The 25093-nt window shown below is 41.4% G+C and overlaps 2 protein-coding genes across 5 annotated transcripts in view; one reads left to right on the top strand and one right to left on the bottom strand.

Annotated features, from left to right (window-relative positions):
- Positions 1–247: 247 nt before the first annotated feature.
- Positions 248–3327, bottom strand: LOC130866016 (centrin-4). Its single transcript, XM_057757240.1, has 5 exons — positions 3309–3327; positions 2014–2160; positions 1383–1511; positions 765–902; positions 248–605 (listed from the first exon to the last, which is right to left on the bottom strand). The coding sequence occupies exons 1-5, from the start codon at positions 3309–3311 to the stop codon at positions 516–518; spliced, it is 507 nt and encodes a 168-aa protein (XP_057613223.1). The 5' UTR covers positions 3312–3327; the 3' UTR covers positions 248–515.
- Positions 3328–3498: 171 nt separating this feature from the next.
- Positions 3499–25093, top strand: part of Bbs12 (Bardet-Biedl syndrome 12) — a 90044-nt gene continuing 68449 nt past the window's right edge. The window contains exons 1-3 of one of the 4 annotated variants that reach the window (XR_009056293.1): positions 3499–3536; positions 5648–5762; positions 10219–13005. Coding sequence is in view for 3 of the 4 variants with exons in the window: in XM_057757279.1 (XP_057613262.1) it covers positions 10235–12331 (2097 nt within the window). In the remaining variant the exon portion in view is untranslated. Of the gene's footprint in view, positions 3537–3573; positions 3930–5647; positions 5763–10218; positions 13922–25093 lie in introns of those variants that run through there. The other 3 variants (XM_057757279.1, XM_057757281.1, XM_057757280.1) reach the window with 3 other exon arrangements.

The following is a 25093-nucleotide window of genomic DNA, read 5'->3' as shown; positions in this document are numbered from 1 at the left end:
CTTGTGGTTTACCGGCAAGGTCCCGGGACTTCTGTCTCCTTCGGTGGGTACATGGCGTCTCCCTGACTCTGCCTTTTTTCATCTTCTATCTACTTGGAATTCCTGCCTTACTCTATCCTGCCCTGCCATAGGCCAAAGCAGCTTTATTCATTAACCAATAAAAGCAACACATATACGGAAGGACTTCCCACACCAGGAAGTCAAGTTTATTAAACTGAAAAATAAAAATTTAAATGTCTTTGGAACCTAGAGCTTTAAAAATAACATGTGAAAATACTATTGGGGGAGGGTCAAGGTTCAAATAAGTCATGTTTTGTTTTTTTTTTAATTATTCTTGCTATTACAGACTTGATGGTATTCATTGGTGGGGACACATAACTTCTTGCATGGATTAGACACCAAGGAACTAACATGAGCATATAAACTAGAAACATAGAAGAATGAGCTAAAGAACTACATTACTGAATTGCTTAGTAGGCAGGCTGTGCACACTTCCTAGAAGCCAGAAAGCAGAGCTAATAAAGACTGGTCTTCTTCATCATCCTCAAAAACTCTTCCTCATTAATCTCTCCATCACCATCACGGTCCGCTTCATCGAGCATTTCCTGTAACACAAAACGTGACACAGTAGACTGAAACCATTAAAAACGCATAACGATGGAAACGCAGCAGGAATTTTTGTTTTGACTGTGTAAGTTCAACTAAGCTACACAAACAGTGTGAAATTACACACATGTCATAATTACAAAATAAACAAGATTTACCTGCAAGTCTTCTTCTGTTAAGTTTTCCCCTAGTTCCTTGGCAACCCTCTTGATGTTATTCAGTGATATGGTGCCAGTAGCATCGTCATCAAATAATTTAAAAGCCTTCAGTATTTCTTCTTTCTCATCCTTTTCATTCTTTAGGAAATGAAATGTCATTGGTTAATTTGTTTATTTATTTGTTCTATCACGCTGGACTTAGTAGGTCTCTAATTCTAGAGCTGTATGTACATATTTGTACCAGGAGGCTGAGTTCTCAGCCTATGGTTCTTTCCACAATTATTCCGACGTGCCCACACCTGCCATTGAAGCACATCAGACAGCAAGCGCCAAGATCCATGGGTGTTTTCAGGGGCAGTGGCCAAAGTGAGCACTCAATGATTGCCAGGGACAAGGCTTCAAGTTTGGGCTCCTTCCATCTTGCCCTATGTCAGTAATTCCCGAGAGAAGTCTATTCTACGGTCTTTACCACCCTGAAAACATCCATTCTTGCGGTGCTATCGTATCCCACCCACCCGTGAATACCCATTTCCAACCCCTCCATGAAATCTCTATGCTCCATACCCGGACATGCACAAGGCTCTGAGAGCATTTCTTTGAAAAGTAGAGTGACTATACCATTTTCACACTCATAATGGCAAAAAAATCTTCAAAACAAATCGTGCCAGTCCCTTCTTTGTCGATTTCCACTATCATTTGTCTAATTTCCTCTTTCTTTGGCTCAAATCCTAAGGCCCGCATTGCAATCTGCAACAGGAAGGGAATGTATTTTAATATGCCGTGATCTCATTTTGAGCTTTTAAGTTACTAATTAATAGCTTTTTTGTTTTCTAACAAAATCTGAGCATAGAGCCAATCCTACTATGACAGAGTACACAACCTTGATAATTCTGGGTCTTGACTTACCCATCAACCAAGGGCACAACTAAAGCGTTAAAAGACATTGTATTGTTGACTCAGGGCAGGTAAACATACATACCTTTCAGAAGACTACCGTTAAAGGTGTAAAGAGTACCACAGAGACAGGTTATGGGCAAGCCTAGTGGTAGAGCGCTGGGTTCCATCCCCACAAACCAAACACACACACACACACAGACACGCACACACAGACACACACACGCACACACAGACACATGCACACCCACATACACGCGTGCGTGTGTGCACACACACAGAGACACACACACATGCACACACACACACACACACTAATGTGGTTTTTCAAATGTCCTAAAAATAATTCCAAAACCTTCAGTTCTTTCACATCTATGGTTCCAGACCCATCCACGTCGAATAAGTCAAAGGCCTCTTTTATTTCTTTTTTTTGGTCATCACTCAATTCTACTTTTGCTGCTTTTTTCTTCCATTGGTCTAAAGTTGTTCGATAGCTGGATGCCTGCAATAAGTATACAAGTGGGTGAAAACTATATTACTAGAATGTGAACATTCAAGTATCCCATTTCCTTCTATAGAATGAACTTGCTCCCCACCCCCTCCTTGTTGCTTTTGGTTACTATATATATTTTGTCTTTTGAGACAAGGTTTTCCTATGGGGCCCAGACTGGCTTGGAACTCTCAATCCTCCTGCCTAAGCCCCCTGAGTAGGGTTATGAATCTCTTGATTGAAAGTGTGGTGTTATTATTTTTTTTTTTTTTATTTAGATTTTCCTCATAAAACCAGAGCCTCTGAAGGGAAAAGCAGCTAAGGAAGATAGCATAGAACTGTGTGGCGTCGTCTCACAAAGCAGTTAGTCTCAGTTTATCGGGAAAGTATTAACTTGAGGAATGTATAGTCACGTACGTATCCCAGTGTTTGCCGGAGGAACGCTTACGAGAACACAATTATCACCCCGCACTCTCCGCTAGCAAGGGTCCTACGCTACAGAAGCCCAAAGGTGAAAAACCATGGTTTTGGTGAACAACTACTCCACAGATCTGGTTGAGAATGTTTGGCTTAATACGTGGAAGATAAAGGTCTTTCTGTTGGCTTCTTTCTGTCACCAAGCTGGGCCACAGAACCACTATAGATCCTTCCCTCAGCAGGTGGAAGTGAGAAGGTCCTGGAGGTGGCTGTGGATCTAAGCGGCCTGCTTTATATTAGTTATTTGCTGTGGATTCTTGGTTCTAGAGCTGCGAATTTTGATGAGTAGTCTTCTTAGATCCTAGGGCAGCCATCTGAGTCTGCCTTTTCTCAGGAAGAAGTCAGTGGTTCCTTATCTGTGAGTGGCCTGAGTTGGTGGACCCCTGACCATCAGGACTGAGTCAGTGGCCCCTTCCCGTCTGCGGCTGACTTGATGGCCGCTGTTTGTCGGTGGCCCACGTCCTTGCATCCCTGTCTTGAAGCTCCTCAGTTTGGGCACCGGCCCCTGCGTCTCCGGGGCGGTATATCTTTATGTGGACCATTCCTCATAGACTGCTGGCGTTGGAGGATAAACGGAAAGGGAGACCCATCTCTGTCCCCTGGCCTAGTCACTAAGGGCATCCAAGGATCCTGGCACGAAAGTCAGAAAACTGAGAAGAGCACCCGGGTCCCACAAAACTCACCATGACCCCAACCCGCTCCCCAGCCTGAGCCCGCGCAGCCCAACAGCCACCCTCCCCTTCCTGGCAGGCGCTGGGGGCGGGCCGTTGCTAAGGGCGCGCGGGGTGCGCAGGCCCTCCCACGCTCTCCCGTGATTGACGGGCATCGCGCCCAATGGAAAGGAAGGAGTGCTTTGCTCGCAAGCTGCCGCTGGGCTGGCTGGGTTCCGGCGCTGTGTGGAGCCGCGCGCGGTGAGGAGGGTCATGGCCCCATCGGGCCGGAAGGGCAGGGAGGATGGGAGGGAGAACCCTGACTCGAGTGCCCTCAGGCCCTCTGCACACTGGAGCAACCGTCCTGCGGCCTTCCCGCCTCAGAGCCGCTCGAGGGCACGCGGCGGCGCGAAGCCCGAGGTGCTGCGTGGCGCTCGCAGACGGGGGCGGAGGGTGGTGCTCACCGCGCGGGGTCCTCGCGGGGTCCCCGGGGATCGAGGGTGGCTGGAGCCAGGCTTTCTCCTCGGCGGGAGAATGCAAAGCAATCGCTTCCTAGTGTCCTGAGTAAAGCAGGCACATTTCCCAAAGCCGCCTTCTCTCCTCGCAGACACAGGTTGTAGTCCTTAAATCTCTCTTTAGGCTCCTGGGGAATAGGTAAGTTCATCCTGATATTAGAAGCCATTTTTCCCATCTTAAGTTCTCCCAGTGTGAATTCAGATGATGCAAATTCAAAATATTTTGTGAATGTAGTAGTAGTGTTAAAGCAATTAGCTATAATCTATTTGTATCTCATCTGGAAAGTTGGCCAGTTTTCAAAGTCATATTTAACACTAAAGAAACTTCTGAAACCCAGAAACGAATATTACATATGTATGTGTATGTATATGTATATAGACACATACGTATATGTACGTGTGTGTATATATATTACTCATATACAAATAATATATATGACTGCTACAGTTAAACCATTTTACATCACTTTTCTTTAGGAATTTGGATATTCTAGTTTTAAATTTTATTATTATTATTTTTTTTTGAGACTGGGTCTCACTATGAAGCTCTGGTTGTCCCGGAACTCACTAAGTAGACTCAGACTCATAGAGATCCACCTGCCAGTAAACCCAGCTAAAAAAAAGTAATGCTAAGTTCAGATTCTGATTTCTAGACCTTGATTAGGATACCCCAATCTTGAAAAGTGACCATTACTCTTCTGTACATAAAACTTTAATAATAGCTAAGCAAGATAGTAAAGCCATACACATTATTAAACTACTGAATTTACCCACCGCACTCTACCTGTCATGCTCCATGACAGCTTCTGGTGAGCTTGAAAGAAACTTAATAAAAAGTAGATGTTTGATTTGGGGCAGTTGATCATTTAGTTATGTTTTTTGTTTTTCTCAGAGACAGTTCTAATTATCATTTGAAGGAGGAGGCCCCTTTAAAAGCAATCAAAGGGCCCCAACTAAGGGGTCCAAAAGTACTTGAAAGAGGAACACTAGCAGTAACAACCCTTTGCTCCTTTAATATTTATACTCAACTTTGGGATGAACTGGCACCTGTCAAATATTTGCTGAATGCTATGCTAAATTGTCAGCAGTGTTCTAGATACTGGGAATGTCTCAGTGACTAGAGTTGTCATCAGGAAAATCGTGGTAACAGAAAACGCTGGCCTGTGCGTCATAGATGTACAGTGCTCATTTTGTAAAGTTTCAGAGAAGAAGAAAGTTTATCTCCTTGGAGCAGATAAACAGTATCTGGCATATTAAAGGGAAAAGGTTTGTGGTTTGTAATAGGTTGACTGGGCTAGACTTCCCTGAAAAGGAAATTTGGGGAAGCATTTCAAGATAGTTAAGGCAGTAGATTTCCTGGAGAGGAGCATTGCAAAGGAGAGACATGTAGAAATACCAAGGCAGGGAGCATGCCTTACATATTCTAAAGCACGCAGAAGGCCTGAGCAGGGCAGAACAGATAAGTCGGGGAGGAGGAAGCGTGGGTTTTAGTACTGTGAAGACATGGCCTTTACTTGGGGTGAGTTAGGGAGACTCAGATTCTAGCGTAGAAGGGGTGTGACTCCCTTTCATGGGCGTGCCCGTGTTGGACAAAGGGCTGAAGACTATTCTGAGAGCTTCCAAGCAGGGGATGTTATGCTTAGACTATCGTGTTAGCTGTAGACTGGAGGTGAACAAACTTGGTTCTGATGATGAAAATTCTAGTTAATACCCATCAAGAAATAAAGTATAACCCCTGAAAGGCATGTTTAAGTGTTCTAACCTGAATATTTAGCTAAGGCAAGGTAAGGTCTTTGGAAAGAAGATTTCTGAAGTCAACCTCCCAGTTAAATAGTCTGATTCTCTCTCTCATTGCAGATAATAAGTTGAGGAAACAGTATTCTGACATTGGCCTGTTTATGGAAGTCAGTGCGGGGCACCACAGGACAACAATTGGGTTGTGTTGGTGCAGTGCCGAGAACAGTTACCAGAGGTATTTGATCACTTGAAATCACCCTTCTTCCCATCCTCTTCACTGTTACTGCCTTTTTATTCCCAGCCTTATTTTGAGTTTATATTAGTGATTAGCCCATTGCAACCTCTTCAAAACCATTTAGAACTTCTCCCAAAGTTAGGACTGCTAAGACAATTTTTCAGTTATTGCTCAAACTGGAAATAGATTCAAATGCTAAAAGATCTCTTTTGAGTATTAACATTAATATTTGTTATATATGACTTTTCTTTGCAGATGCTTGAAATTTATCCTGTGTATGGACAAACCTTTTGTAACATAATTCCATACAGACTGAGTTTGAAATACCTATGGGTTTTTCCTCTTGTTCCAGGTAGTTTTCCACTCACAGAGTGGTGTCTTTAATTATGATCTAGAAATAGACCATAAGCAGAACTCTTATCACAGCCCCCACCCCCGTAAAAGACACATAGACCCCAGCAAGGCAAGGGTCTCTACGGGACTTCAAAGCAGTCAGAGGGTTTGAAAGAGATAAACGAAGAGTCTAAAGAAGAGAGAATGAGTTGGGGTGGAAGTGAAGCAAAATGTAGCTGATGCAGGAATTGACAGTGTAAACTTGGGCCGTGGTTACATGGGGTTACCCTTTTACTTAATGTGAGGAGATTTTGCCATGTTACTCAATATCATGCTTCATTTTCCACAAATAGGTTAATTATTTTAGTATTGACTCTATATTTTTGTTATGATTTCATTTATGATATGTTTCAAGCATCTTATACAAGGTAAACTCAAATTTTGTTAGCAGTGAAAAACAGCCAGACTTTTAAACTTGTCCTTTCAACAAATTTTTCTTCATCAACTGGATATTCATGAAGGGAGAAAAAAACCAGATTATGGCAAATTATAAATATAAATGTAAAGATAAGAACAGTATTTAAAATGGAAATTTCCTGGCTTCAGAACTTAGCCAAAAGTTACGGTTTTTCTGAGTGAAAGAGCATTATCAAACAGCACAGACATCCTATAAAACACTAGATTGTATGCAAATCAGATAGGGTAACCCCTCAACATCCATCCATAGGGGAACGATTCTAAGACTCCACTATAGAAGCTAAAGTCCACACACACATAAGTGCTTTATATAAAATCTAGCCTATACACATACTTAGGTATATCCTTAAAATTAATATAATAATAAACTAAGAAAATATAAACACTAGTTTCATAGTTGTTATAATTCATTGCTTAAGGAATGATGACAGAATATAAGTTACATGTTCAAAACAGATGCAGAGTTTATTTTTGTGTTTTTTCAAACACTGTCTTATGAGTGGTTGTTTGGATCCACGAGTGTGAGGTTAGCTGTTGTTTCGTAAGGGTTTGCTGTCTGATGTGTAAAGAGCGCTTCCAACTCAACAACAGAAACCTTTTAATAGCCCGCTCTTAAAATAGGCAGAAAACTTCAGTGGGCATTTCTCCAAAGAAGATAGACACATGTCCTAGGCCCATGAAAAGATGTTTAATATCATTAGTCATTAGGAAAATGGAAGTCAAAACCACAATGAACTGTCTTTTCACATCTGCTAGTGTGTTTAAAATCTGACAAAAGCAAAGTTGTTGAATGTACTAGTGACTGAACAGTGCTGTCACACACGAACACACAAAATTCATACCCACCCAGAATGTGGTTTTGTTTGAAAGTAGTCTTTGTAGAGGCAATTAGTTGAGATGAAGTCATACTGGGTCAGGGTAGTCTGCAAGTGCAGTAACTGGTGTTTTATTTAACAAAAAGGACAATTGAAGCAGTCAGATATTAAAGTTATGCAACTAAAAGCCAAGGAATGCCAGGAGCAACTAGGAGTTGGAAGAGGAAAAAAGTATCCTTCCCCAGAGTCCTGAGGGAAAGCACTGCCCCGCAGCGCCCTCATCTCGCGAGTGTGACTGTGTGTTGTTGAAGCCTCCTGTAATCTGGAGTAGCAGCCCGGGAAAACTAATACAGTAAGAATGCTACTGGCAATGCTCTACTGTTTGGGAAAACATCTGGGCAGTTCCCTAAGCTAAACATAGAGTTACCAAATGACCCAGGAATTTCTCTTCTAGATTTGTAGCTAAAAGATCTAGAAACAGGTTAAAAAATATGCTTATACTGAATCTTCACAGCAGTCAAACAAGCTCAGTAGCTAAAAGGTGGAAACAGCCCAAATGTGTAGCAGTGGGGAAATAGGTGTATAAAATGTGGTACCTACCTAGGAATATTATCCTACTAAGTGAATTATTGTTAAGTAATAAATGTGGAAGAACCCCAAAAATATGCTAAATAAAATGTGGAAAGGTCACATATTCCCTGATTCCTTTTATATGAAATACCAAGAATAGGTCAAAACGGACTGCAAGCAAATTGGCAATTACCAGTTACAGAAAGAAACAGTTACTGCTTAGCGCTTTCAGATTTTCTCTTGTGACTGTTAAATCTTTAGGAGCAAGATAGAGGTGGCAGTTATATAACATTGTGGATGTGCTAAATCTAAATTGTATTCTTTAAATTAAGGTCACTTCATTTTATCAAGATCAGTAGCCTTTCAGGGTAAATAAGATGAAGTCAGAGAGAGTCAGAGGATTGGAGGAGATGATCAATAGAGTGATTGAAATCATTGACTTGAGAGTTTGGGAGATGATAATACAGGGGAAGGAGGTGAAGGACAGAAAAAGTAAGGCCAGGTAGATACGATGAATCTAAGGATTGCTCAAGTTGAGTCCGAGGTTATATTTTAATATAATGTTTTGATGTTATCAAGGAATATGTGTGAGTGTATTGTAAGTGTTTGCTATGTAACACAGAAAATTTCATTGAAAAAAAGGACTTGGGAGTGAGTTCATATAATGCCGTAATTATTGCAGGGCCTGCCCATCCTTTCTACCTTTGTTAGTCCTTGAAAGCCGGTAGGAAGCTGTTCTGGAGGAATAAAACCTGTGCTCAAGCCTAAAAGATGTGTGAATGGTAGTGTTCTTCCCTTTCACAGATGAGTGTTGTATGGTAAACAAATTTACCAGAATTACGATCTGTATTAGAACAAGATTCTGATTAAAAATATTCAAAGAATCGTGAAAGCCTTAGTATCATCTAGCTTCAGTTCCTCACCTAATGGAGTTCACACCTCCTCAGGCAGTAGTTTTATTATAGATGTTTTTTCAGTTAGAAAGTACGATTGTTATCTGGGTACTCACCTTTAATCCTAGCTTTAATCCCAGCACTCAGGAGGCAGAGGCAGGCGGATCTCTATAAATATGAGATCCTTCAGAATGAGTTCCAAAACAGCCAGAACTACACAGAGAAACCTGGTCTCAAAAAACCAAAAGAAAAAAAAAATTTAAAAAAATGAGAAAGCACCATTGTTTAAAAACTTTTTTAGTATTGAACTAATAATCTTTCTCTCGGTCTCTTGATGATATTCATTTTGGAGGTTACTTCTAAAATATTATCTTGAATAATTCCAATTGCCTTGGGATCTCCCTTTAAATAGTACCCTTTTTCCTTCATAATGTAATCAATTCCCAAATCTTTCTCCCTATTATCTGGCTTCATAATTTTAGAAGATTAAGTGGCTGTTTTATTTTGAGTCTGGTACTTGGTTAGTCAGTCAAACTTACAAGGATGGCAATATAACTGAACGTACATAAAACTGTGCTCTCCCCTGTCCTGAGCACTGTCTCCTCATGCTAGCTGTGAAGTAGCTTCTGTGATTAGTCTCTTTTCCCAGATGTGTAAACTGAAGGGCTAGCTGCCTGTTAGCAGTAGAGCAAAATTCAAGTCCAGGCTCAGGTTTAAAAAGCTTTCAAAGACTACATCAAGTGATTTCATATTCTTAACACAAGTGGTTTCCATTATAGGATAAAGCTTATTTCTTAACATAATATGAAATATCCTCATAACCCAATTCCTCCTCTACTGGAGCCTTAGGTCCTTGAACTCCTTGCCATGTGTGCCATATTCTCATAATACCAGACTCCTGGTACACAGTTCTTTTTCTTTTCTTTTTCTTTCCTTTTTTTTTTTTTACATAGTTGTACATTCACTACCACCCCCTTGCTCAGTTTGGACAGTTACCCTGCAGATGACGTGATGGAACACACCCGTAATTCTAGCACTTTCAAGGTGGAGACAGGGCACTCACAGATTGAAGACCATCCTATATAGTAAAACCTGTCTCAAAAGAATCAGAGTTTTAAGTCTCATTCTGCAGATTGCCTTCTGGAAACCTTGCTGGTCGCCTGTATTCCTCTCCATTTCCTCTGCCATGTGGAATGCTCAACCCTCTCGCCACCACCCTGTCCCACGCCCTTGATTTACTCTTCTGCATCATCTCACTGATCACAATAATTGAAACTCTGTCCAAAAGTGTGAGCTGTGTTTTCTTCTCTTTATAGAGCCCTTGTCGTCAGTTGCCCAGCAAAGTTTCAAGTGTTGATTTATTTGCAGATAATTGCTCGTGGTGATGACTTCCAGCGTCATAAACAAAAGAAGGCACGTGGGACTTCAACAGCTTTCGTCATTCGCACAAACAGGAAGAAGTTTCCTAGGCCCAGTAAAAGCCACCAAGTTTATTACAGATGCAGAATGTCATGAGAGTGTGTTAATCAGCTCAACAGTCAGACTTCTTGAAGGTTTGGATTTAACCTGTGCAGTGGGGCAGCTTCTCAACGAAGCAGTTCAAGCACAACATGGTGCATATAGAATTGGAACCAGCACTCTCTTGTTTCTTGTTGGTGCATGGAGCAGAGCTGTTGAAGAATGTCTCCATCTGGGTGTTCCCACTACAGTAATAGTGTCCGTAATGTCCGAAGGCTTGAACTCTTGCATTGAAGCAGTAGTTTCCCTTCAAGTACCAATATGCCATGTATTTGACCACATGGACAACTCAAGTATAGTTTACAAACTTGAAACAGTTGATGTCAACTTGCGTCCTTCAGGTCCCGGGTTGTTACAGGAAAACCATGATTTCAAAGATGCTACATCTCAGTTATTGTCCTCTGGGAGACATGCTGCATCACCCAAATTCTTCAAAACTCAGGCTAAGGTTGAAACAGAAGAAAACATACCACAGACTCTGCGAAACAGCCTGCACGCAGATTCCTTCTGCAGAAAGTCAGCATTAACTCACAGTAGGCATTTTACTAGGACAGATAATAGCCATGGGATAAGCAGACCTGATGGATTTCTAGAACAGTGTGGGTCATCAACTCCCAGAACTTCTTCATGTAATGCATTGGTGGAGTTAGCAGTCGGCTTGAGCCATGGAGACCACAGCAGCATGGCATTGGCAGAAGCAGCTGTGAGGCTGCAGTGGCAGAGTGTGTACCTGCAGCAAGACAACTGTAAGGCACCATTTGTGTTTGATGTTTCAAGACTCCTCACTTGCTGTCTCCCGGGCTTATCTGAAACTTGTTCTTGTGTTTGTTTAGGATATGTCACTGTCGTACCCATGTCTAGTCTTGCTCTGATAAAGGAATTGCAGGATCAACCTTTCCGGGTGATTCTCATCGAGGGTGACCTCACAGAGAGTTACCGCCACCTGGGATTTAATAAGTCCATAAATATTAAGACTAAGTTAGATAGTGGAAAGCTCCCAAAAGATAGTGCAGAAGAACTGTGGGCAAAAAGTGTGTTGCAGGTGTTAACCCAGTTCAATGTGAACCTCATCCTGGTACAAGGAAATGTATCTGAGCACCTAACTGAAAAATGCACGCACAGTAAGCGGCTGGTGATTGGGTCAGTGAATGGCAATGTGTTGCGAGCGTTTGCAGAGGCTACAGGAGCAGCACCAGTAGCCTATGTTACACAAGTGAACGAAGACTGTGTGGGCTCTGAGGTCTCCGTGACCTCCTGGACAAGTCCTCATGATGTGAGCGGGAACAACAGAATGGCAGTCTTGTTAAAAACAGAAAGAATTAATTTGATTACAGCCGTACTCACCAGCCCAGTAAGTGCTCAGATGGAAGCGAAGGAAGACAGGTTTTGGTCTTGTGTATATCGTTTATATCATGCTCTAAAAGAGGAGAAGGTCTTCCTTGGTGGTGGTGCTGTTGAATTTTTATGTCTTAGTCATCTTCAAATTCTTGCTGAACAACCTTTAAATAAAGAAAATAATGCTTGTTCAGGATGGCTTCCTGACTCTTCCTCCTGGATGGCCTCGTCTCTGTCCGTCTATAGACCCACTGTGCTGAAGTGCATGGCAAGTGGGTGGCGTGAATACCTGTCAGCTGTCATGTGTAACACTGCCACTCACCCATCAGCCGTGGAAGCCAGCACGTGCATTCAACATCATGTACAAAAGGCCACCAGCTCTGGCTCCCCTTCATCTTATGTCTTGAGTAAATACAGTAAACTAAGTAGTGAACTTTTTCATTCAGGTATTTCAGATAACCTGGAGCTAGTTCCAAGAGTTTATGATACTGTTACCCCAAAGACCGAAGCCTGGCGCCGAGCATTGGACTTAGTGCTCTTAGTGCTTCAGACAGACAGTGAAATAATTACTGGACTCGAACACACACAGATAAACTCACAGAAATTAGATGGAGTTTTATTTTTGTAGGGTCAGCTAAATCTTTGGGAAATAAGCAATATCGTATTAATGAATTTTAAAGTGTGTGGGAGTGTGCATGCATGTCCAAGGAGGCCAGAAGAGGGCACCGGATCCCCTGGAACTGCAGTTTTAGGTTTATAAGCTGACCAGTGTTGGTGCTGAGAACCCAACTGTACAAGAGCAGCAAGCCCTTTTAACCTTTTAGCCATTTCTCCAGTTGTAATAAATATTTATAGTCAGATCATATTGTCTAAATTATTAGCAATTGTCAAGAATGAGTTGATTCTATCAATAGCTACAGTTCTGAACTTTGCCCTGTTTATAAGCTAACAAATTAGCCTGTTCTTATTTCACAGGTGCTATAGGATACCCCTGGATTAGAAGCAGAGCGCTTTTGCCATTCACAGCAGAATCTACATTCAGAGTATTGCGTTGGTTTTATCAGTCCCTTGGCTTTTCTATCCCACAAGAGCAGCACAGAGGGCCAGTGGCAGGACCTGGAACAAAGGGTGTTGTCTTGTAAGACAAATGCTGAACTTGTGATATTTACTGCCAAAGCAGAAATAAGTCCACTTATTTGTCCAACAGGAGTGATTACATCCTTCAACAGTGCTTATGTCAAACCAGCCATGGACATGGACTAGATAAAGATTGGTCAAGCTTTTATATTCTTTGCATCTATAGTAAGTACAGAGATATCTTTATATTCTTTACATCTATAGTAAGTATGGAGATGCTGTCTCAGTTACTTTTCTATTGCTGTAATAAGACAGACCAAGTTTAATTTGGCTTTATGATTCAGAGAGTCAGAGCCCATGACGACAGAGCAAAAGCATGGAGGCAGTGACATCTGAGCTCACATCTTGGTCTCCTAGGAGGAGGTGGGGAGTTGAGGGGAGAGTGCAGAGACCTCACCCAGTGTAACACTCCTTCTCCAATAGCGCCACATGCTCCAGACCATCCCAGATATTTCCACCATGCCTGCCTTCTTTCCATTATTCTTTAAGCACATCTTTAGAGGACTGTCTTAGCCTTTTTTGTCTTTCATTTTCAATCCCCACAACCAGTATAATCACTATTAACATTTAGGGGATGGTTTTCTAAGGCTTCTTAAATTTATATGTCTGTATAAATACATTTTGACCCCAAAGTGGCATCACTGTATATAATGACATTTCAACTGTATTTTAATAAATAAAGCCTGCCTGAAGATCCGAGAGTAAAACAGCTCCACTGGTCAGCCTTACAGACCAGGTAATGGTAACACATACCTTTAATCCCAGTAGCCACCCTAGTTGCCATAGGGTGGTGCATGCCTTTAATCCCCACCCTAGAGAAGAATATAAAATGGGGGTGAGGGTGGGAGATGGGAGAGACAGCTCTTACACAGTCTCATTCTGAGATTTTAGGAGGCAGGGTCACCATTTCAGATTGAGGTCGAGGTAAGAGCCAGTGACTGGCTGTTTTGCTTTTTGGATCTTCAGGTTGAACCCCAATTTCTGACCCTGAGTTTTTATTAATTGTGCATCAGCTGTACATATTATAAATTGTCTACTTCTGTGGATTAATCTATTTAGCGTTTACCTAATATTCTTAAGAGTTCAGTGGTGCCACCATCACTCCCACACAGTGACTCACCACTACCTGTTTATGTGAGTTCTTCTCTGTTCAGCCAGTCCTGGTTTGGAAGACTGTAACAAGTCTTTTTCTGTCCCACCAGCCTGCTCCCAAATAATGACGTGGGGACTTACTATAAAAGCTCAGCCTATAGCTTAGGCTTGTTCCTAACTAGCTCTTATAACTTAAAATTAACCCATTTATATTAATGTGTGTTCTATCGTGTAGCATTACCTCTCTTCCATCTTGCACCTTCTGTTTCCTCTCTGTGTCCCCTGCCTTCTCCTGTGAGCCTAGATTCCTCCTCTTCCTTTTTCTCTAGAAATCGCACCTATGCCTCCTGCCTAGTATTGGTGGTTCAGTCTTTTGTCACACCAGTCATAGCAAATACATCTTCACATGGTATACAGATACCCACATCAGAAGATGTAGAAAGATCTTTGCAACTTTAAGACTTTGTTGCAGTCTCATAAAGGTTGTTAATTCTCCCAAGCTTGTATATACATAATTCATCTAGACTTTAGCTTGGTAGACTATATGAATTAAGAACTTAAACCTTTTTTAGTATTTACCCACAATATTAGGTTTTTGTTGCTCCTTCAGATAATTCTTAGCAATGAGAAGGAAATGCTGGGGGTGTGGAAGAGAGTCCACGTTACCATTTCTGTTCTTTTTACCCGGGGAGTCATAGCGTTCAGCTATTCATTTATTTACCTATTTATGGCCACCACGAACACAGTGCAGCGTGGTAATGAAAAAGTTAACCCAGCAGAAACGTGAAGGCAGCATCCTTTTCCAGATCCTCTTCCTGTGTTGCCCGTGGTTACCCTCCTGAAGCCACTCTTAGAACACTCAGTACTCGTCAGTACTTGGTTCTAAAAAGACCTAGTGAGGCCTTCTTTCCTCTGACCTGTAGGTGGCAGACTTCCTCTCCTGCGATCCCCAAATTTGTTGTCTTGTTTAAAACCCCCAGAACGAAGGAGATTGTTTCAGAGGAGGGTAGCACCAGTCTGCAGGGCATTCACTAGCCGGGGTTCTGTGGGCAGTTCTTTGTTCCCTGCTTGGGAGGCCTTCCTCTGCTGTTAGCAAGCCTTGGCTTGGGAAAGTGAATCGAGTTCCCTCAAACTACTCCCAGGTGACAGTTGACTGCATCACCCTTACTATGACCTCCCGCTCTAATGCTGATTAGTTATAGTAAAGCTCATTTAAAGGGGTAAGAAATAGAGCTTTTTTTTTTCCTTGAATAAAGCTAGACTTGGAAATGTGAGTGAGCTTAATGCTGTGAGATTTGGAGACTGCAGAGCCGTGTCTGCCCCTCCAGCAGGCATTTGATAATTGCATGATGTATCCTTTACTATAAAATGGTCTTTTGTGTTAAATGGTTTTGCTTTCTGAGCATGGTTAGGAGAGCTCAGTTATGATGGTAAGCAGGTTAGGTGTTTAAATGCATACAAAGCTTCCAGTTGCCATAGTTCATCGAGATATAATTCATTGTGAGCTAAGGACATCCGTACTGTGTAAAGAGCTAAACCTTACCCTTGGCTGTCGCCCACAGTAGCAAATAGCAGGAATATTTCCTAAGAGCGGAGTGCCAGCTCTTACGTCCACGTCTGTGTGTGTCAATGTGAAATTGTGCCTATTTGACCGCAACACGTCATTTAGTCTGTTTCAGACTATTCTGACGTTTGTTTGCCTTTTCTGGTTTTTTTTTTTTTCCATCTTGGTAATTGCATTAGAAAAATTTCCAATGTGTTTATCTGGTGTTCTGAAGAAAATTCTGTATACATGGTGCATGAATTAAAGAAAGCTAAGACGTTCCTGACCTGTTAGCAGTATTGAGCAGCGTGGTTTGGGTAGAAGTGTTTCCTGTGCTGACTCTTGAGCAGGAAGTGGGGAAAAGCTATTTTCCAATATGTTTCCACTACGGAATAAATGTCAAATTAGACCTAAGACAAACTAGGTGTAATAGTACAATTCCAGCCCTAGGGAGACTGAGGCAGGAGGATCACGTGGGATACGTGGAAAGGTCTTGTCTCCAATGGGGCGGGGGGAAGGGACCATTGTAGATATAATGCATTTTTCCTTTATCTCTTGCTCGAGTAAAATAACCACAGATTTCCTAACGTGTTTCAGGAGAGTAAGGATCTGGTGGGGCATCTCTCCAACTTCAGAACCCCAGACCCAGAGCCTGACTCTTGAGCTGGAGCCTCTTGGGCAGCTAGGATTTCTGCAGTGGCTTAGCCTGACTGTGCTGCAGGGTTACCTGCTTTTACAGATGCTCAGGGCCCATGACCTTTCTTACTCTGGGGAGGAAATACATACAGTTTACTAGGGGGTTTTGTTTCTGTTTGTTCTTAAGGCAGCATTGCGGGTATCCTAGGCTCTTCACATTTGATGAAGGGGTAAGGGTGACCTTATGCCAGTCTTGTGTCTCCAACTTGCATGTGCTGGCAGTGTAGGTGTGCACCACTACGTCCACTTTGTGCTGTCCTGGAAATGGAACCCAGAGCTGCATACGTGCCAGATAAGCGCTCTGCCAGCTGAGCCACATCCCTAGCCTCACAGAAGTAGTTTGTTCTCTCCGTAGCTAATACTAGTGTGTAATAAAAGAGCATCCAAACAAACAAATAACAAAACAAAACCATTACGTTTGGGAGTACAGCTAGGAAAGCCTTCACTGAGCTCCATAGGCTTCCTTTGAAACAGGTTGGCTGCTGACAGCATGTGGAGGGCACCAGCCTCAGGTTGGGCAAACACCCAGAAGAGTGCCCAGTAATGATGGCCGCTTGTTAATAAAGGCCAGTTTCCAGGGGTCAGAGGGAGATGGGAGCCTTCTATGATTATATAATGGTGGTTGTTCAACAGTAGATGGGCTAAAAACCATTGAAATGAGCATTTAAAGTGGAGAATCTTATATATATATCTTAATAAACTCACTAAGACCATTTTTATAATTTCTGAACCAAAGGGCTAGACTCGGGGTTAGCAGCTGTTTGGAGGAAAGCAAGACAAGTAATAGGAGCTGCCTGGTCAAACTCCTTACCTGGTGTTGGGTACAAGATGAAGTAACTTTGTGATCATTTTGTCCTACATATTCATGATTTGTGCTTTGGAAAGACAAGGAATAGTTTAAAGAAGTTCAACCTCCTTCTGATAATGAAGGAGAGACTGACCCAGATTCTACTTTAACAAATAACAGAAATAACTCTGTATTTTAATTATATATTACATTTTTTTTTTTTTTTTTTTTTTTTGGTTTTTCAAGTCAGGGTTTCTCTGTGGTTTTGGTTCCTGTCCTGGAACTAGCTCTGTAGACCAGGCTGGACTCGAACTCACAGAAATCCGCCTGCCTCTGCCTCCCGAGTGCTGGGATTACAGGCGTGTGCCACCACCGCCCGGCCATATATTACATTTTAAAATGAACTGTATAATCATAATACCTTAAACAAGAGTAGACATACATATAACAAAATTGATCATAAATTTGTATCAATAAACCAAAGTTCTTACCAATGTAAAATATTCATTTCTGTATTATATCCCTAATCTTTTGTAGAAAGAGATTGACTATGACTATTAACCATTTACACCCAACCCCTTTTAAATGAAAACAAACATTCCTGAGAGATAGTAGGTAACTGTAAACAGAGACCGCACTTTCATGTCCTGGCCACCCAGACCGGAATAATTGCACAGAAACTATATTAATTAGAATGCTGTTTGGCTGATGGCTTGGGTGTTTTTTTAGCTAGCTCTTAAATCTTAAATTAACCCATTTCTATCAGCCTATGTATTGCCATGTGGCTGTGGTGTTACCTCATTTTCTACATGTCTTGTTTCCTCCATGGCTTGCTGGTTGGCATCTGCTTGACTCTGCCTACTTTTTCTCTGTATCTCTGCTCAGATTTCCCGCTTGGCTTTGCTCAGCTAAGCCATTGGTCAAAACAGCTTTATTCATTAGCCAGTAAAAGCAACACATATACAGAAGGACATCTCATATCATTTCCCCTTTTCTCTCTAAATAAAAGGGAACATTTTAATTTTAACATAGTAAAATTGCATATAACAAAATGGTTTTCAAGCAAGAATTAGAGTAACAATATTTAGTCTGTTTGTATTAGGCAAAAATTAAAGAAAATATTCTATTATCTGATTTTGTGAGTCTAAACTTTTGTATCTAATTTATTTTTTTATTATAGCTAAAGAAAACTATAACTGTCTAGTCTTCAACTTCATCAAAGACTCTAAAAGGATATATTACCTAAGTAAACAGGCAGTGTATTGTAAGCAACTTCCAAAGTTCTTGAATTGACAGAGACATCTTGTTGCCAGTCACCCAAAGTATTTTTGTAATGTTTGGGCATCCATCTTCAGCCTATAGGCCCATAATATCTAGGTAACTTTTCAGTGAGGCAGGAAATTTGAAGTTCTGTTTGGACTTGTATTGGCAGAGTTTATCAGTTACTTTCTTCTGTGTCCTGCAGAATGTCTTGCAGTTTCTTTTTTGAAGCAGGAACCCTAAAGGAACATCCTGGTTTTTGGAAAGTTCAGTAGTTACTTTTCTGTTGGTCTTGCATGTCCAGTTCATACAGCATACCATCAAGCAGTCTAGGCAAGAACAGTTTCTTGCCCAAATGACTAGCCTTGTCACATTGAAGGCAAATTCCATAACAAATTTCTTCAGTGCTCAGCGACCTCTCTGAAAATTGTTGCTGCTAGAAGCAAACATGTCTCACTGTTGAGAAAAGTCTTAAAAACCTTTAAATGTCATACTTTGTAGGTCTTTGAAGTGTTGAAGATTATCTAACTGAAATATATCTGTATATCTAGAAAATCTAATGTAACTAAAAGTTTGATTATTATAGATGGTTATAACTCTTTATTTAATTATATATTACATTTTAAATGAACTGTATAATCATAATACCTTAAACAAGAGTAGAAATATACATATAACAAAATTGATCATAAATTTGTATCAGTAAACCAAAGTTCTTACCAATGTAAAATATTCATTTCTGTGTCATATCCCCCACCTTTTGTAGAAAGAGATTGACTATGACTATTAACCATTTACATCCAACCCCTTTTAAATGAAAGCAAACATTTATAAACAATCATTTTGGGAATTTGAGTATAGTTTTCTCCCAACTGCTTTCTGTTGTTTGTTGCATGAAGTATTTTTAGGGTTCACAGAGACCTTTGAGGGGGGTATTTTTCCATCAAACCACATTAGCCTGAAAGAATCCATAGGTTCCCATCTTCTGTGGAAACAAAAGCAGAACCTCTTTTCCAAAGTAACACATCCTCAGGCTCAAATTATGAAATCAAGATACCTTTAAAATATGTATTTTGGTTTAGCTTAGCAGCCTCCAGAATCAAATGTCTCTCTGCAGTTAAAAAATTTCAAAGGAAACACAATAACATACAGTATCCAGATCCTCTGATTTTTCCATCTCTCCGTGGCTTTTGTTTTTACTGTATTTCTTTTATTTTTTTGAGACCGGGTTTATCTATGTATCTTTGTCTGTCCCACATCTCACTCAGTATACCAGACTGGCCTTGAACTCACGGAGATCAGCCTGTCTCTGCCTCCCAAGTTTTGGGATTAAATGGATGTGCTACCATGCCTGACTATAATTCTTTTTCAAAAGGACTTTATCCTTTTTCTTTTCTCTCCTAAGCCTACATATATTTTTAAACCCACTGTAAACCATTTAGAGGATTTAATTTCATCCAAATCTGTCTTTACTGTATAGATCTTTTATCTTTTCCTGACCACATGAGTCTTTAATTTGCTAAGCAATATGGCTAGGATTAAAGCTGTGGCTTTGGTGGCTGGATTTGTCCATTTCTTAGCTTCCTAAGAGTCTAGCTTTATGGTAGAGGTACTGGAAGGAGCCATGCTTATTGCCACAACTCTGTGGGGTTTCAAGGTCCCTGCCACCACCAAGAAGCATACTGCTAGCTACTCATAAACACCATTTAAGTATTTGGTAGCAGGGCCGCTTAAAAGAGCTGCAATGTTTTGCAGCTAAAGCTGAGTCAGGAAGACTCTCTTAGAGGAGCCATGCCCCCACTTGCTGCCAGCAAACAGAGCCTACTGGAGAAAAAGTTACCAAGAAGCTGTGCTTGACTCTGTTCTTGTCTGTCTAGAACTCTTCTAAAAAAAAAAAAAAAAAAACCCGAAACAAAACAGGAAAGAAAAATCTTTCTCAGGCTTTATGTGGAAATTCTTGCCAAATGTTTGGGCGTCATTTGTAAACAGAGACTTCACTTTCATTTCCCAGCTGACCAGACCCCAATAATCACACAGAAACTATATTAATTACAACATTGTTTTGCCAATGGTTCGGTCATATTTCTAGCTCTTACGTCTTAAATTAACCCATTTCTATTAGACTATGTATTGCCACGTGGCTATGGATTTACCTCATTTCCTACTTGTCTTGTTTCCTTAGTGGCCAGCTGGTGTCTGCTTGACTCTGCCTACTATTTTTCTGTATCTCTGCTTGGATTTCCCACCTGGCTTTAATCTACTAAGCCATTGACCAAAACAGCTTTATTCATTAGTCAATTAAAGCAACATATATACAAAAGTACATCCCACATCAAACAGCATGTAATATCAGAGTGTTTCACTGAGAAGTTTGCAGAATGTCTCTGAACTCAGATGAACAGCTTGCTTTGTAAAAATCAGTTCTCTTTTAGGACCTTAGCTAAGGCAGCTGGTCAGATAACATTTGAGACTTAAGCTAGCCTGTTTTTAACTTGTATCTACTTTTTCAATGTTGAATTCTATAAATCAAAACAAGAACAAGATAAAACTCAAGGATGCTTGGATTTCCACGGCAGGTATATGGGTTATTTTTCTCATTGCTGTAACCACAAAGGCATGACAAGAAGCGTCTTAAGGGAAGGTTTGATTTGACACTACCATGGTGGGGAAAATACAGTGGAGTTCAGAGTTGAGGTGTAGGTGGCTGGAACTCCTCTTTCTAACTAAACCCAGAGACACGGCTAGCAGTGGGGTGGAACTATACCCACAGGCTGGCTTCCCAACCAACTCACTTTCTTAGATATATCCCATGTCCTGAAAGATCCACAACCTCCCAAAGAACACCACCACCGAGTGTTTTACAGACAAGCCTGTGCGGGCATTCACATCCATACCTAACACTAGGGTTCTTGCTTAGGAATTTCCCGCAAACTGTTGCCAGTTTCGTTGCCCGCGTGCTGCTAATGTGGCAGTCCTAGACTCTGCTTCCTCCTTCGCTGATGCTTTTCCAGGCTGCTCCCTTCCTCCCAACTCCATACCACCTTTCATATTTCTCTGGCTCTTCTCATATTTCTAAGAGCTTCAGTTTCCAGAAATGACGATAAAATATTGAGTTCTGGAAAATGACTTCCTTCTGGAGAGGTATGTGTACGCCTCAACATTGTTCAGCGCTGACTCCTGCTTCTGTCTGTGGAGCTGACTCTCACATTGCCACCAATTTCATAATCTACTTGAAATGAAACACATTCCCTTTGAAGTGTCATGCATTTCCAGAACTCTATTCTGATAACCACTTGTACACTATACCTTTATATTGTTATATGCAAGTTTTTATTTATTTATTTATTTTTTAAAAATGCATGGCAATTTAAAACTTTCTCTATTCCCCTTGGCTAGGATATCAACATAAGAACGTATAATATTAACTTTTTCTACTTGTTAGTTGTTCTAATAGTTTTTATCACTGATTGATAAAACTGTCAAATCTTTTATTAATGTTACATTTTATTTTAATTTAAGGAAAACAGAATCACATACAGAGCAGCGCATCTTGTTCCTCAGATGGCCTGTGGAAGCTATGCTTTCATAGGTAGAAGAAACTAGGTTTCCTCCTTTTTAAAAAGCTTTTTCTGTTATTTAAAACTTTTTAGCAGAGTGTTTGTCTTCTTTTTTGTGCCAATTGTTCAAGCTAAACCCTTAAGTGCCCTATAATTCAGTATTAGCACAATTTTAGGATTATTCTTACTGCGTTTAATTGCAAATCTTTGGTAAACGGGGTGTGAAAGAAAATAACAAAATCCAGAGCATGTCAGATGACCACAGACACGGGTAGCTGTGTGTACCTGGCTTGTGTCTAATGCTAGAGCCTGTGTGCCATGAAAGTCGCATATCAGATCTCCTGCACATCATGTATTTACATTACTCTTCATAACAGTAGCAAAATTACAAAATTACAGTTATGAAGCAGCAAAGAAAATAATGTTGGGGGGGATCACCACAGCATGAGGAACTGTATTAAAGGGTCACAGTACTAAGATGGCTGTGAACCACTGGCCTAGAGGATTCTTAGACATGATACCAGAAAACACACACTTTGTATATTAAACATGCAGAAGGAGAAAGCCAGCATCTGAAATTGGCCTATTGCTGTATTGCTGGGTGATTCCAGTAATCTCAGACCTATTGCTGTATTGCTGGGTGATTCCAGTAATCTCATGTTTATGCTTTTCATTCTGGATTATTAAAAACTGTTTAACGTTATACTGGAAATTGACCTCTCTCCCTGCTGCTTTCCTGGATGTGTATTTGAGCGCACTGGACAGTGCCAGAGTTTGAAACCTGTCATTTGGTTGGAGAATGTGCATGGTGATCAGCTCCGGGCCTCAGCTCATCTGCATGCATTTTCTGTTTATCTTGACAAGACTGGTATGGAAGAACAGCAGTGCCTGGGTTCTTTTGCTTATAATATTCTTTGCTGTGAAAGTTCTTTGCTTTTGTTTTGTTGTTTTCCTGACGTCTGGCCATTTTGATCTCTTCAACTGTAAAAATCCACCGGTGCTGGAGCAAGCCTTGACGTGATACAATGGCTCACATGCCAGCATTGGTTTAAAGCAGTTTTGGTTATGCTTTGCCGTAACTTCAGGCCATCAGGAAGGCCTTCGGGAAGACTGGCGTTATGGCCTTCCAGATCTCACCTTCCAGATGGCTCTGCTTCCTATTCTTGGTTCTTGCTCTACTGTCTACCTGGAATGGGAAGTAAAGGGGGGGAGACTCACCAGGAAATGAGATAAAGATGTGTAAATACACATTTTCCATCTGGATATTACATAATCTGGTACCCAGATTTTCTGTTAGTAACCCCTGCTCATCTGCTTGATATTTGCTTCGTAAAAATCAATATTCTTGAAAATGCATTGGTAACATTTAAATAAAATGGAAAAATGCATACAGTTCTTATATTTTAAACAAAAATATTTTAATGGAGAGTTACTTTTAATAATACTTTAAATCTTAAATATCAGAACTTATTTTTAAATTCTCATGGAAAGGGGCAGTTTGGGGACTGGGGAGATGGCTCTGGGCAAAGTATCTGCTGTGCAAGCATGAGGACCCGAGTTTGGATCCTTGGTACCCACATAAAAGTTGAGCATGGTGCACATCTAACCCGGTGCTATGCTGGGGCAAGGGGAGGGGCCGCAGGAGAGGCCGGGGGCTCTCTGGCCACCCAGCCTAGCTAGTCAGTGATTTCCGGGTTCAGTGAAAGACCCTATCTTGATATATAGAGGAGTAGAAGGTCCCACCTCCACATACTCATGCACACAGAGACTTGAACACAGAAAAATCACAAAACGAAGGGTCACTTTAGGAGAGATAGGAAATCAGCATTGTCTGAGTAATATAAACTCTGCATTCTAATTCATCAGTTGCTGAACTGGCTGGACATGTGTTGTCAGTGATGCTAACAGGGATCTTGAGTTAATATGTGATGTGAGTGTTCACTCAGTTTTTCAAATATGTATGAAAGGCATTTGTGAGAATATGAATCTTGCCCCGCCCCCCACTCCCACACTCAGGTTCCCTGTGTCCTGTGTGCTTGAGGGTATTTCCTGATTCAGTTACCTTCCACCAGTGTGTGCTGCAGTGGCCTCTGAGTAACCAGTTATATATAGGGAGGGTTATCAGTTAATCAAGACATTGCTTCCATGAACCTGCAGGGTAGTGATGGAAATAACAGAAACAAAACTAGAATAGAATAGAAGCCACAAGACCTTGGTGTAGGAGTTCAAGATGATGCCTTTTGGTGGGAGAAATGGAAGAACTCAGACAGATCAAGTATTGTTTAGTGTGGATTCTGCAGGAGGCTGAAGTTTGGATACAAGTGGCAGAAAAATTGTGAGGCTTGGTGTGAGATTATGGGCAATGACTCAGACCCCCATGCCTAGAAGAGTTACAAACTGTCCCTTTATGCAGAGGCAGTGTTAAAAGTGGCAAGACTTGTGTGCAGGAAGGGTGGGAGGAGCCAGAGATGTAGAAGACAGTGCAGATACCTTGGAGAATTTTCAGCAGACAAGTTCTTTGAAGAGATTACTGCTTAGACATCATTTGGCTACAGAGACTAGCTGCAGGCATAGGCCTCACCCAGAGACCCGGGGGGGGGGGGGGAGAGAAACCGAAAAGGGCCCTAGAGCTAGAGAAGCCCACTCGCACACCCTCAAGAGTGTGTTCTAAGTATTTTTCTTCTCTTAACCCTTCCTCTACGTTCAAAGTCTCTGCTTCATACCGGCTTGTCCTGAAATAGTTTTCTGTAGAAAACTGAAGCCAGAGATTTGGTTCTACCTGAACTAAGGTCCCTAAAAAAAAAAATTGGAAGTCCTCAGGCTGCTCTTGGTTACATGGTAGAGTCCTGTTCCATTCTCTGCTCCTGCTGATAGCTCCATGTCTGTTTTCTCCTTCATATGGTTTTCTCCCCAGGCCTACAGCATACCTGGGGCTTCAATATTTCAAATCACCTCCTTCCATTCCAGTTCCCTTTTTTCCTTCACCACCCACTCTCTTGAGAGATTTTCCAGCCCCGGTCAGTCATTCTGCTACCCCCTAGCCCTTTGCCATTCGGCTGCAGCTGCTGTGAAGCTTCCCATCAGAACTGTCTCTGGCTTTCAGGCTGCACCTTGCCCTGGATTACTCCATGTTACAAGCAACGTGGCTGCATTTCGAGTGTGAACATAGAGACAGGTCAGCTCCGCACCTTAGGATATAAATACCACCCTGGAGGCACAGACTGGGAACTTACTTCTGGAATAAGTTACCGACTTACAAACTTATTAAGTCAGTTAGGGACACATGAGCGCATGGATGTATTACAATCTTATCAGGAA

This window comes from Chionomys nivalis, chromosome 24 (assembly GCF_950005125.1).
Source record: "Chionomys nivalis chromosome 24, mChiNiv1.1, whole genome shotgun sequence".
Lineage (NCBI taxonomy): Eukaryota > Metazoa > Chordata > Mammalia > Rodentia > Cricetidae > Chionomys > Chionomys nivalis.
The sequence above is the reverse complement of the archived record's forward strand: the minus strand, read 5'-3'. Positions and strand labels throughout refer to the sequence as shown.

Coding starts and splice junctions, on each gene's coding strand:
- LOC130866016 (XM_057757240.1), bottom strand. Junction 903..1,382: donor CCATTATGAGTGTGAAAATG/GTATAGTCACTC, acceptor CATTTCCTAAAG/AATGAAAAGGATGAGAAAGA. Junction 606..764: donor TAACAGAAGAAGACTTGCAG/GTAAATCTTGTT, acceptor TTTGTGTTACAG/GAAATGCTCGATGAAGCGGA.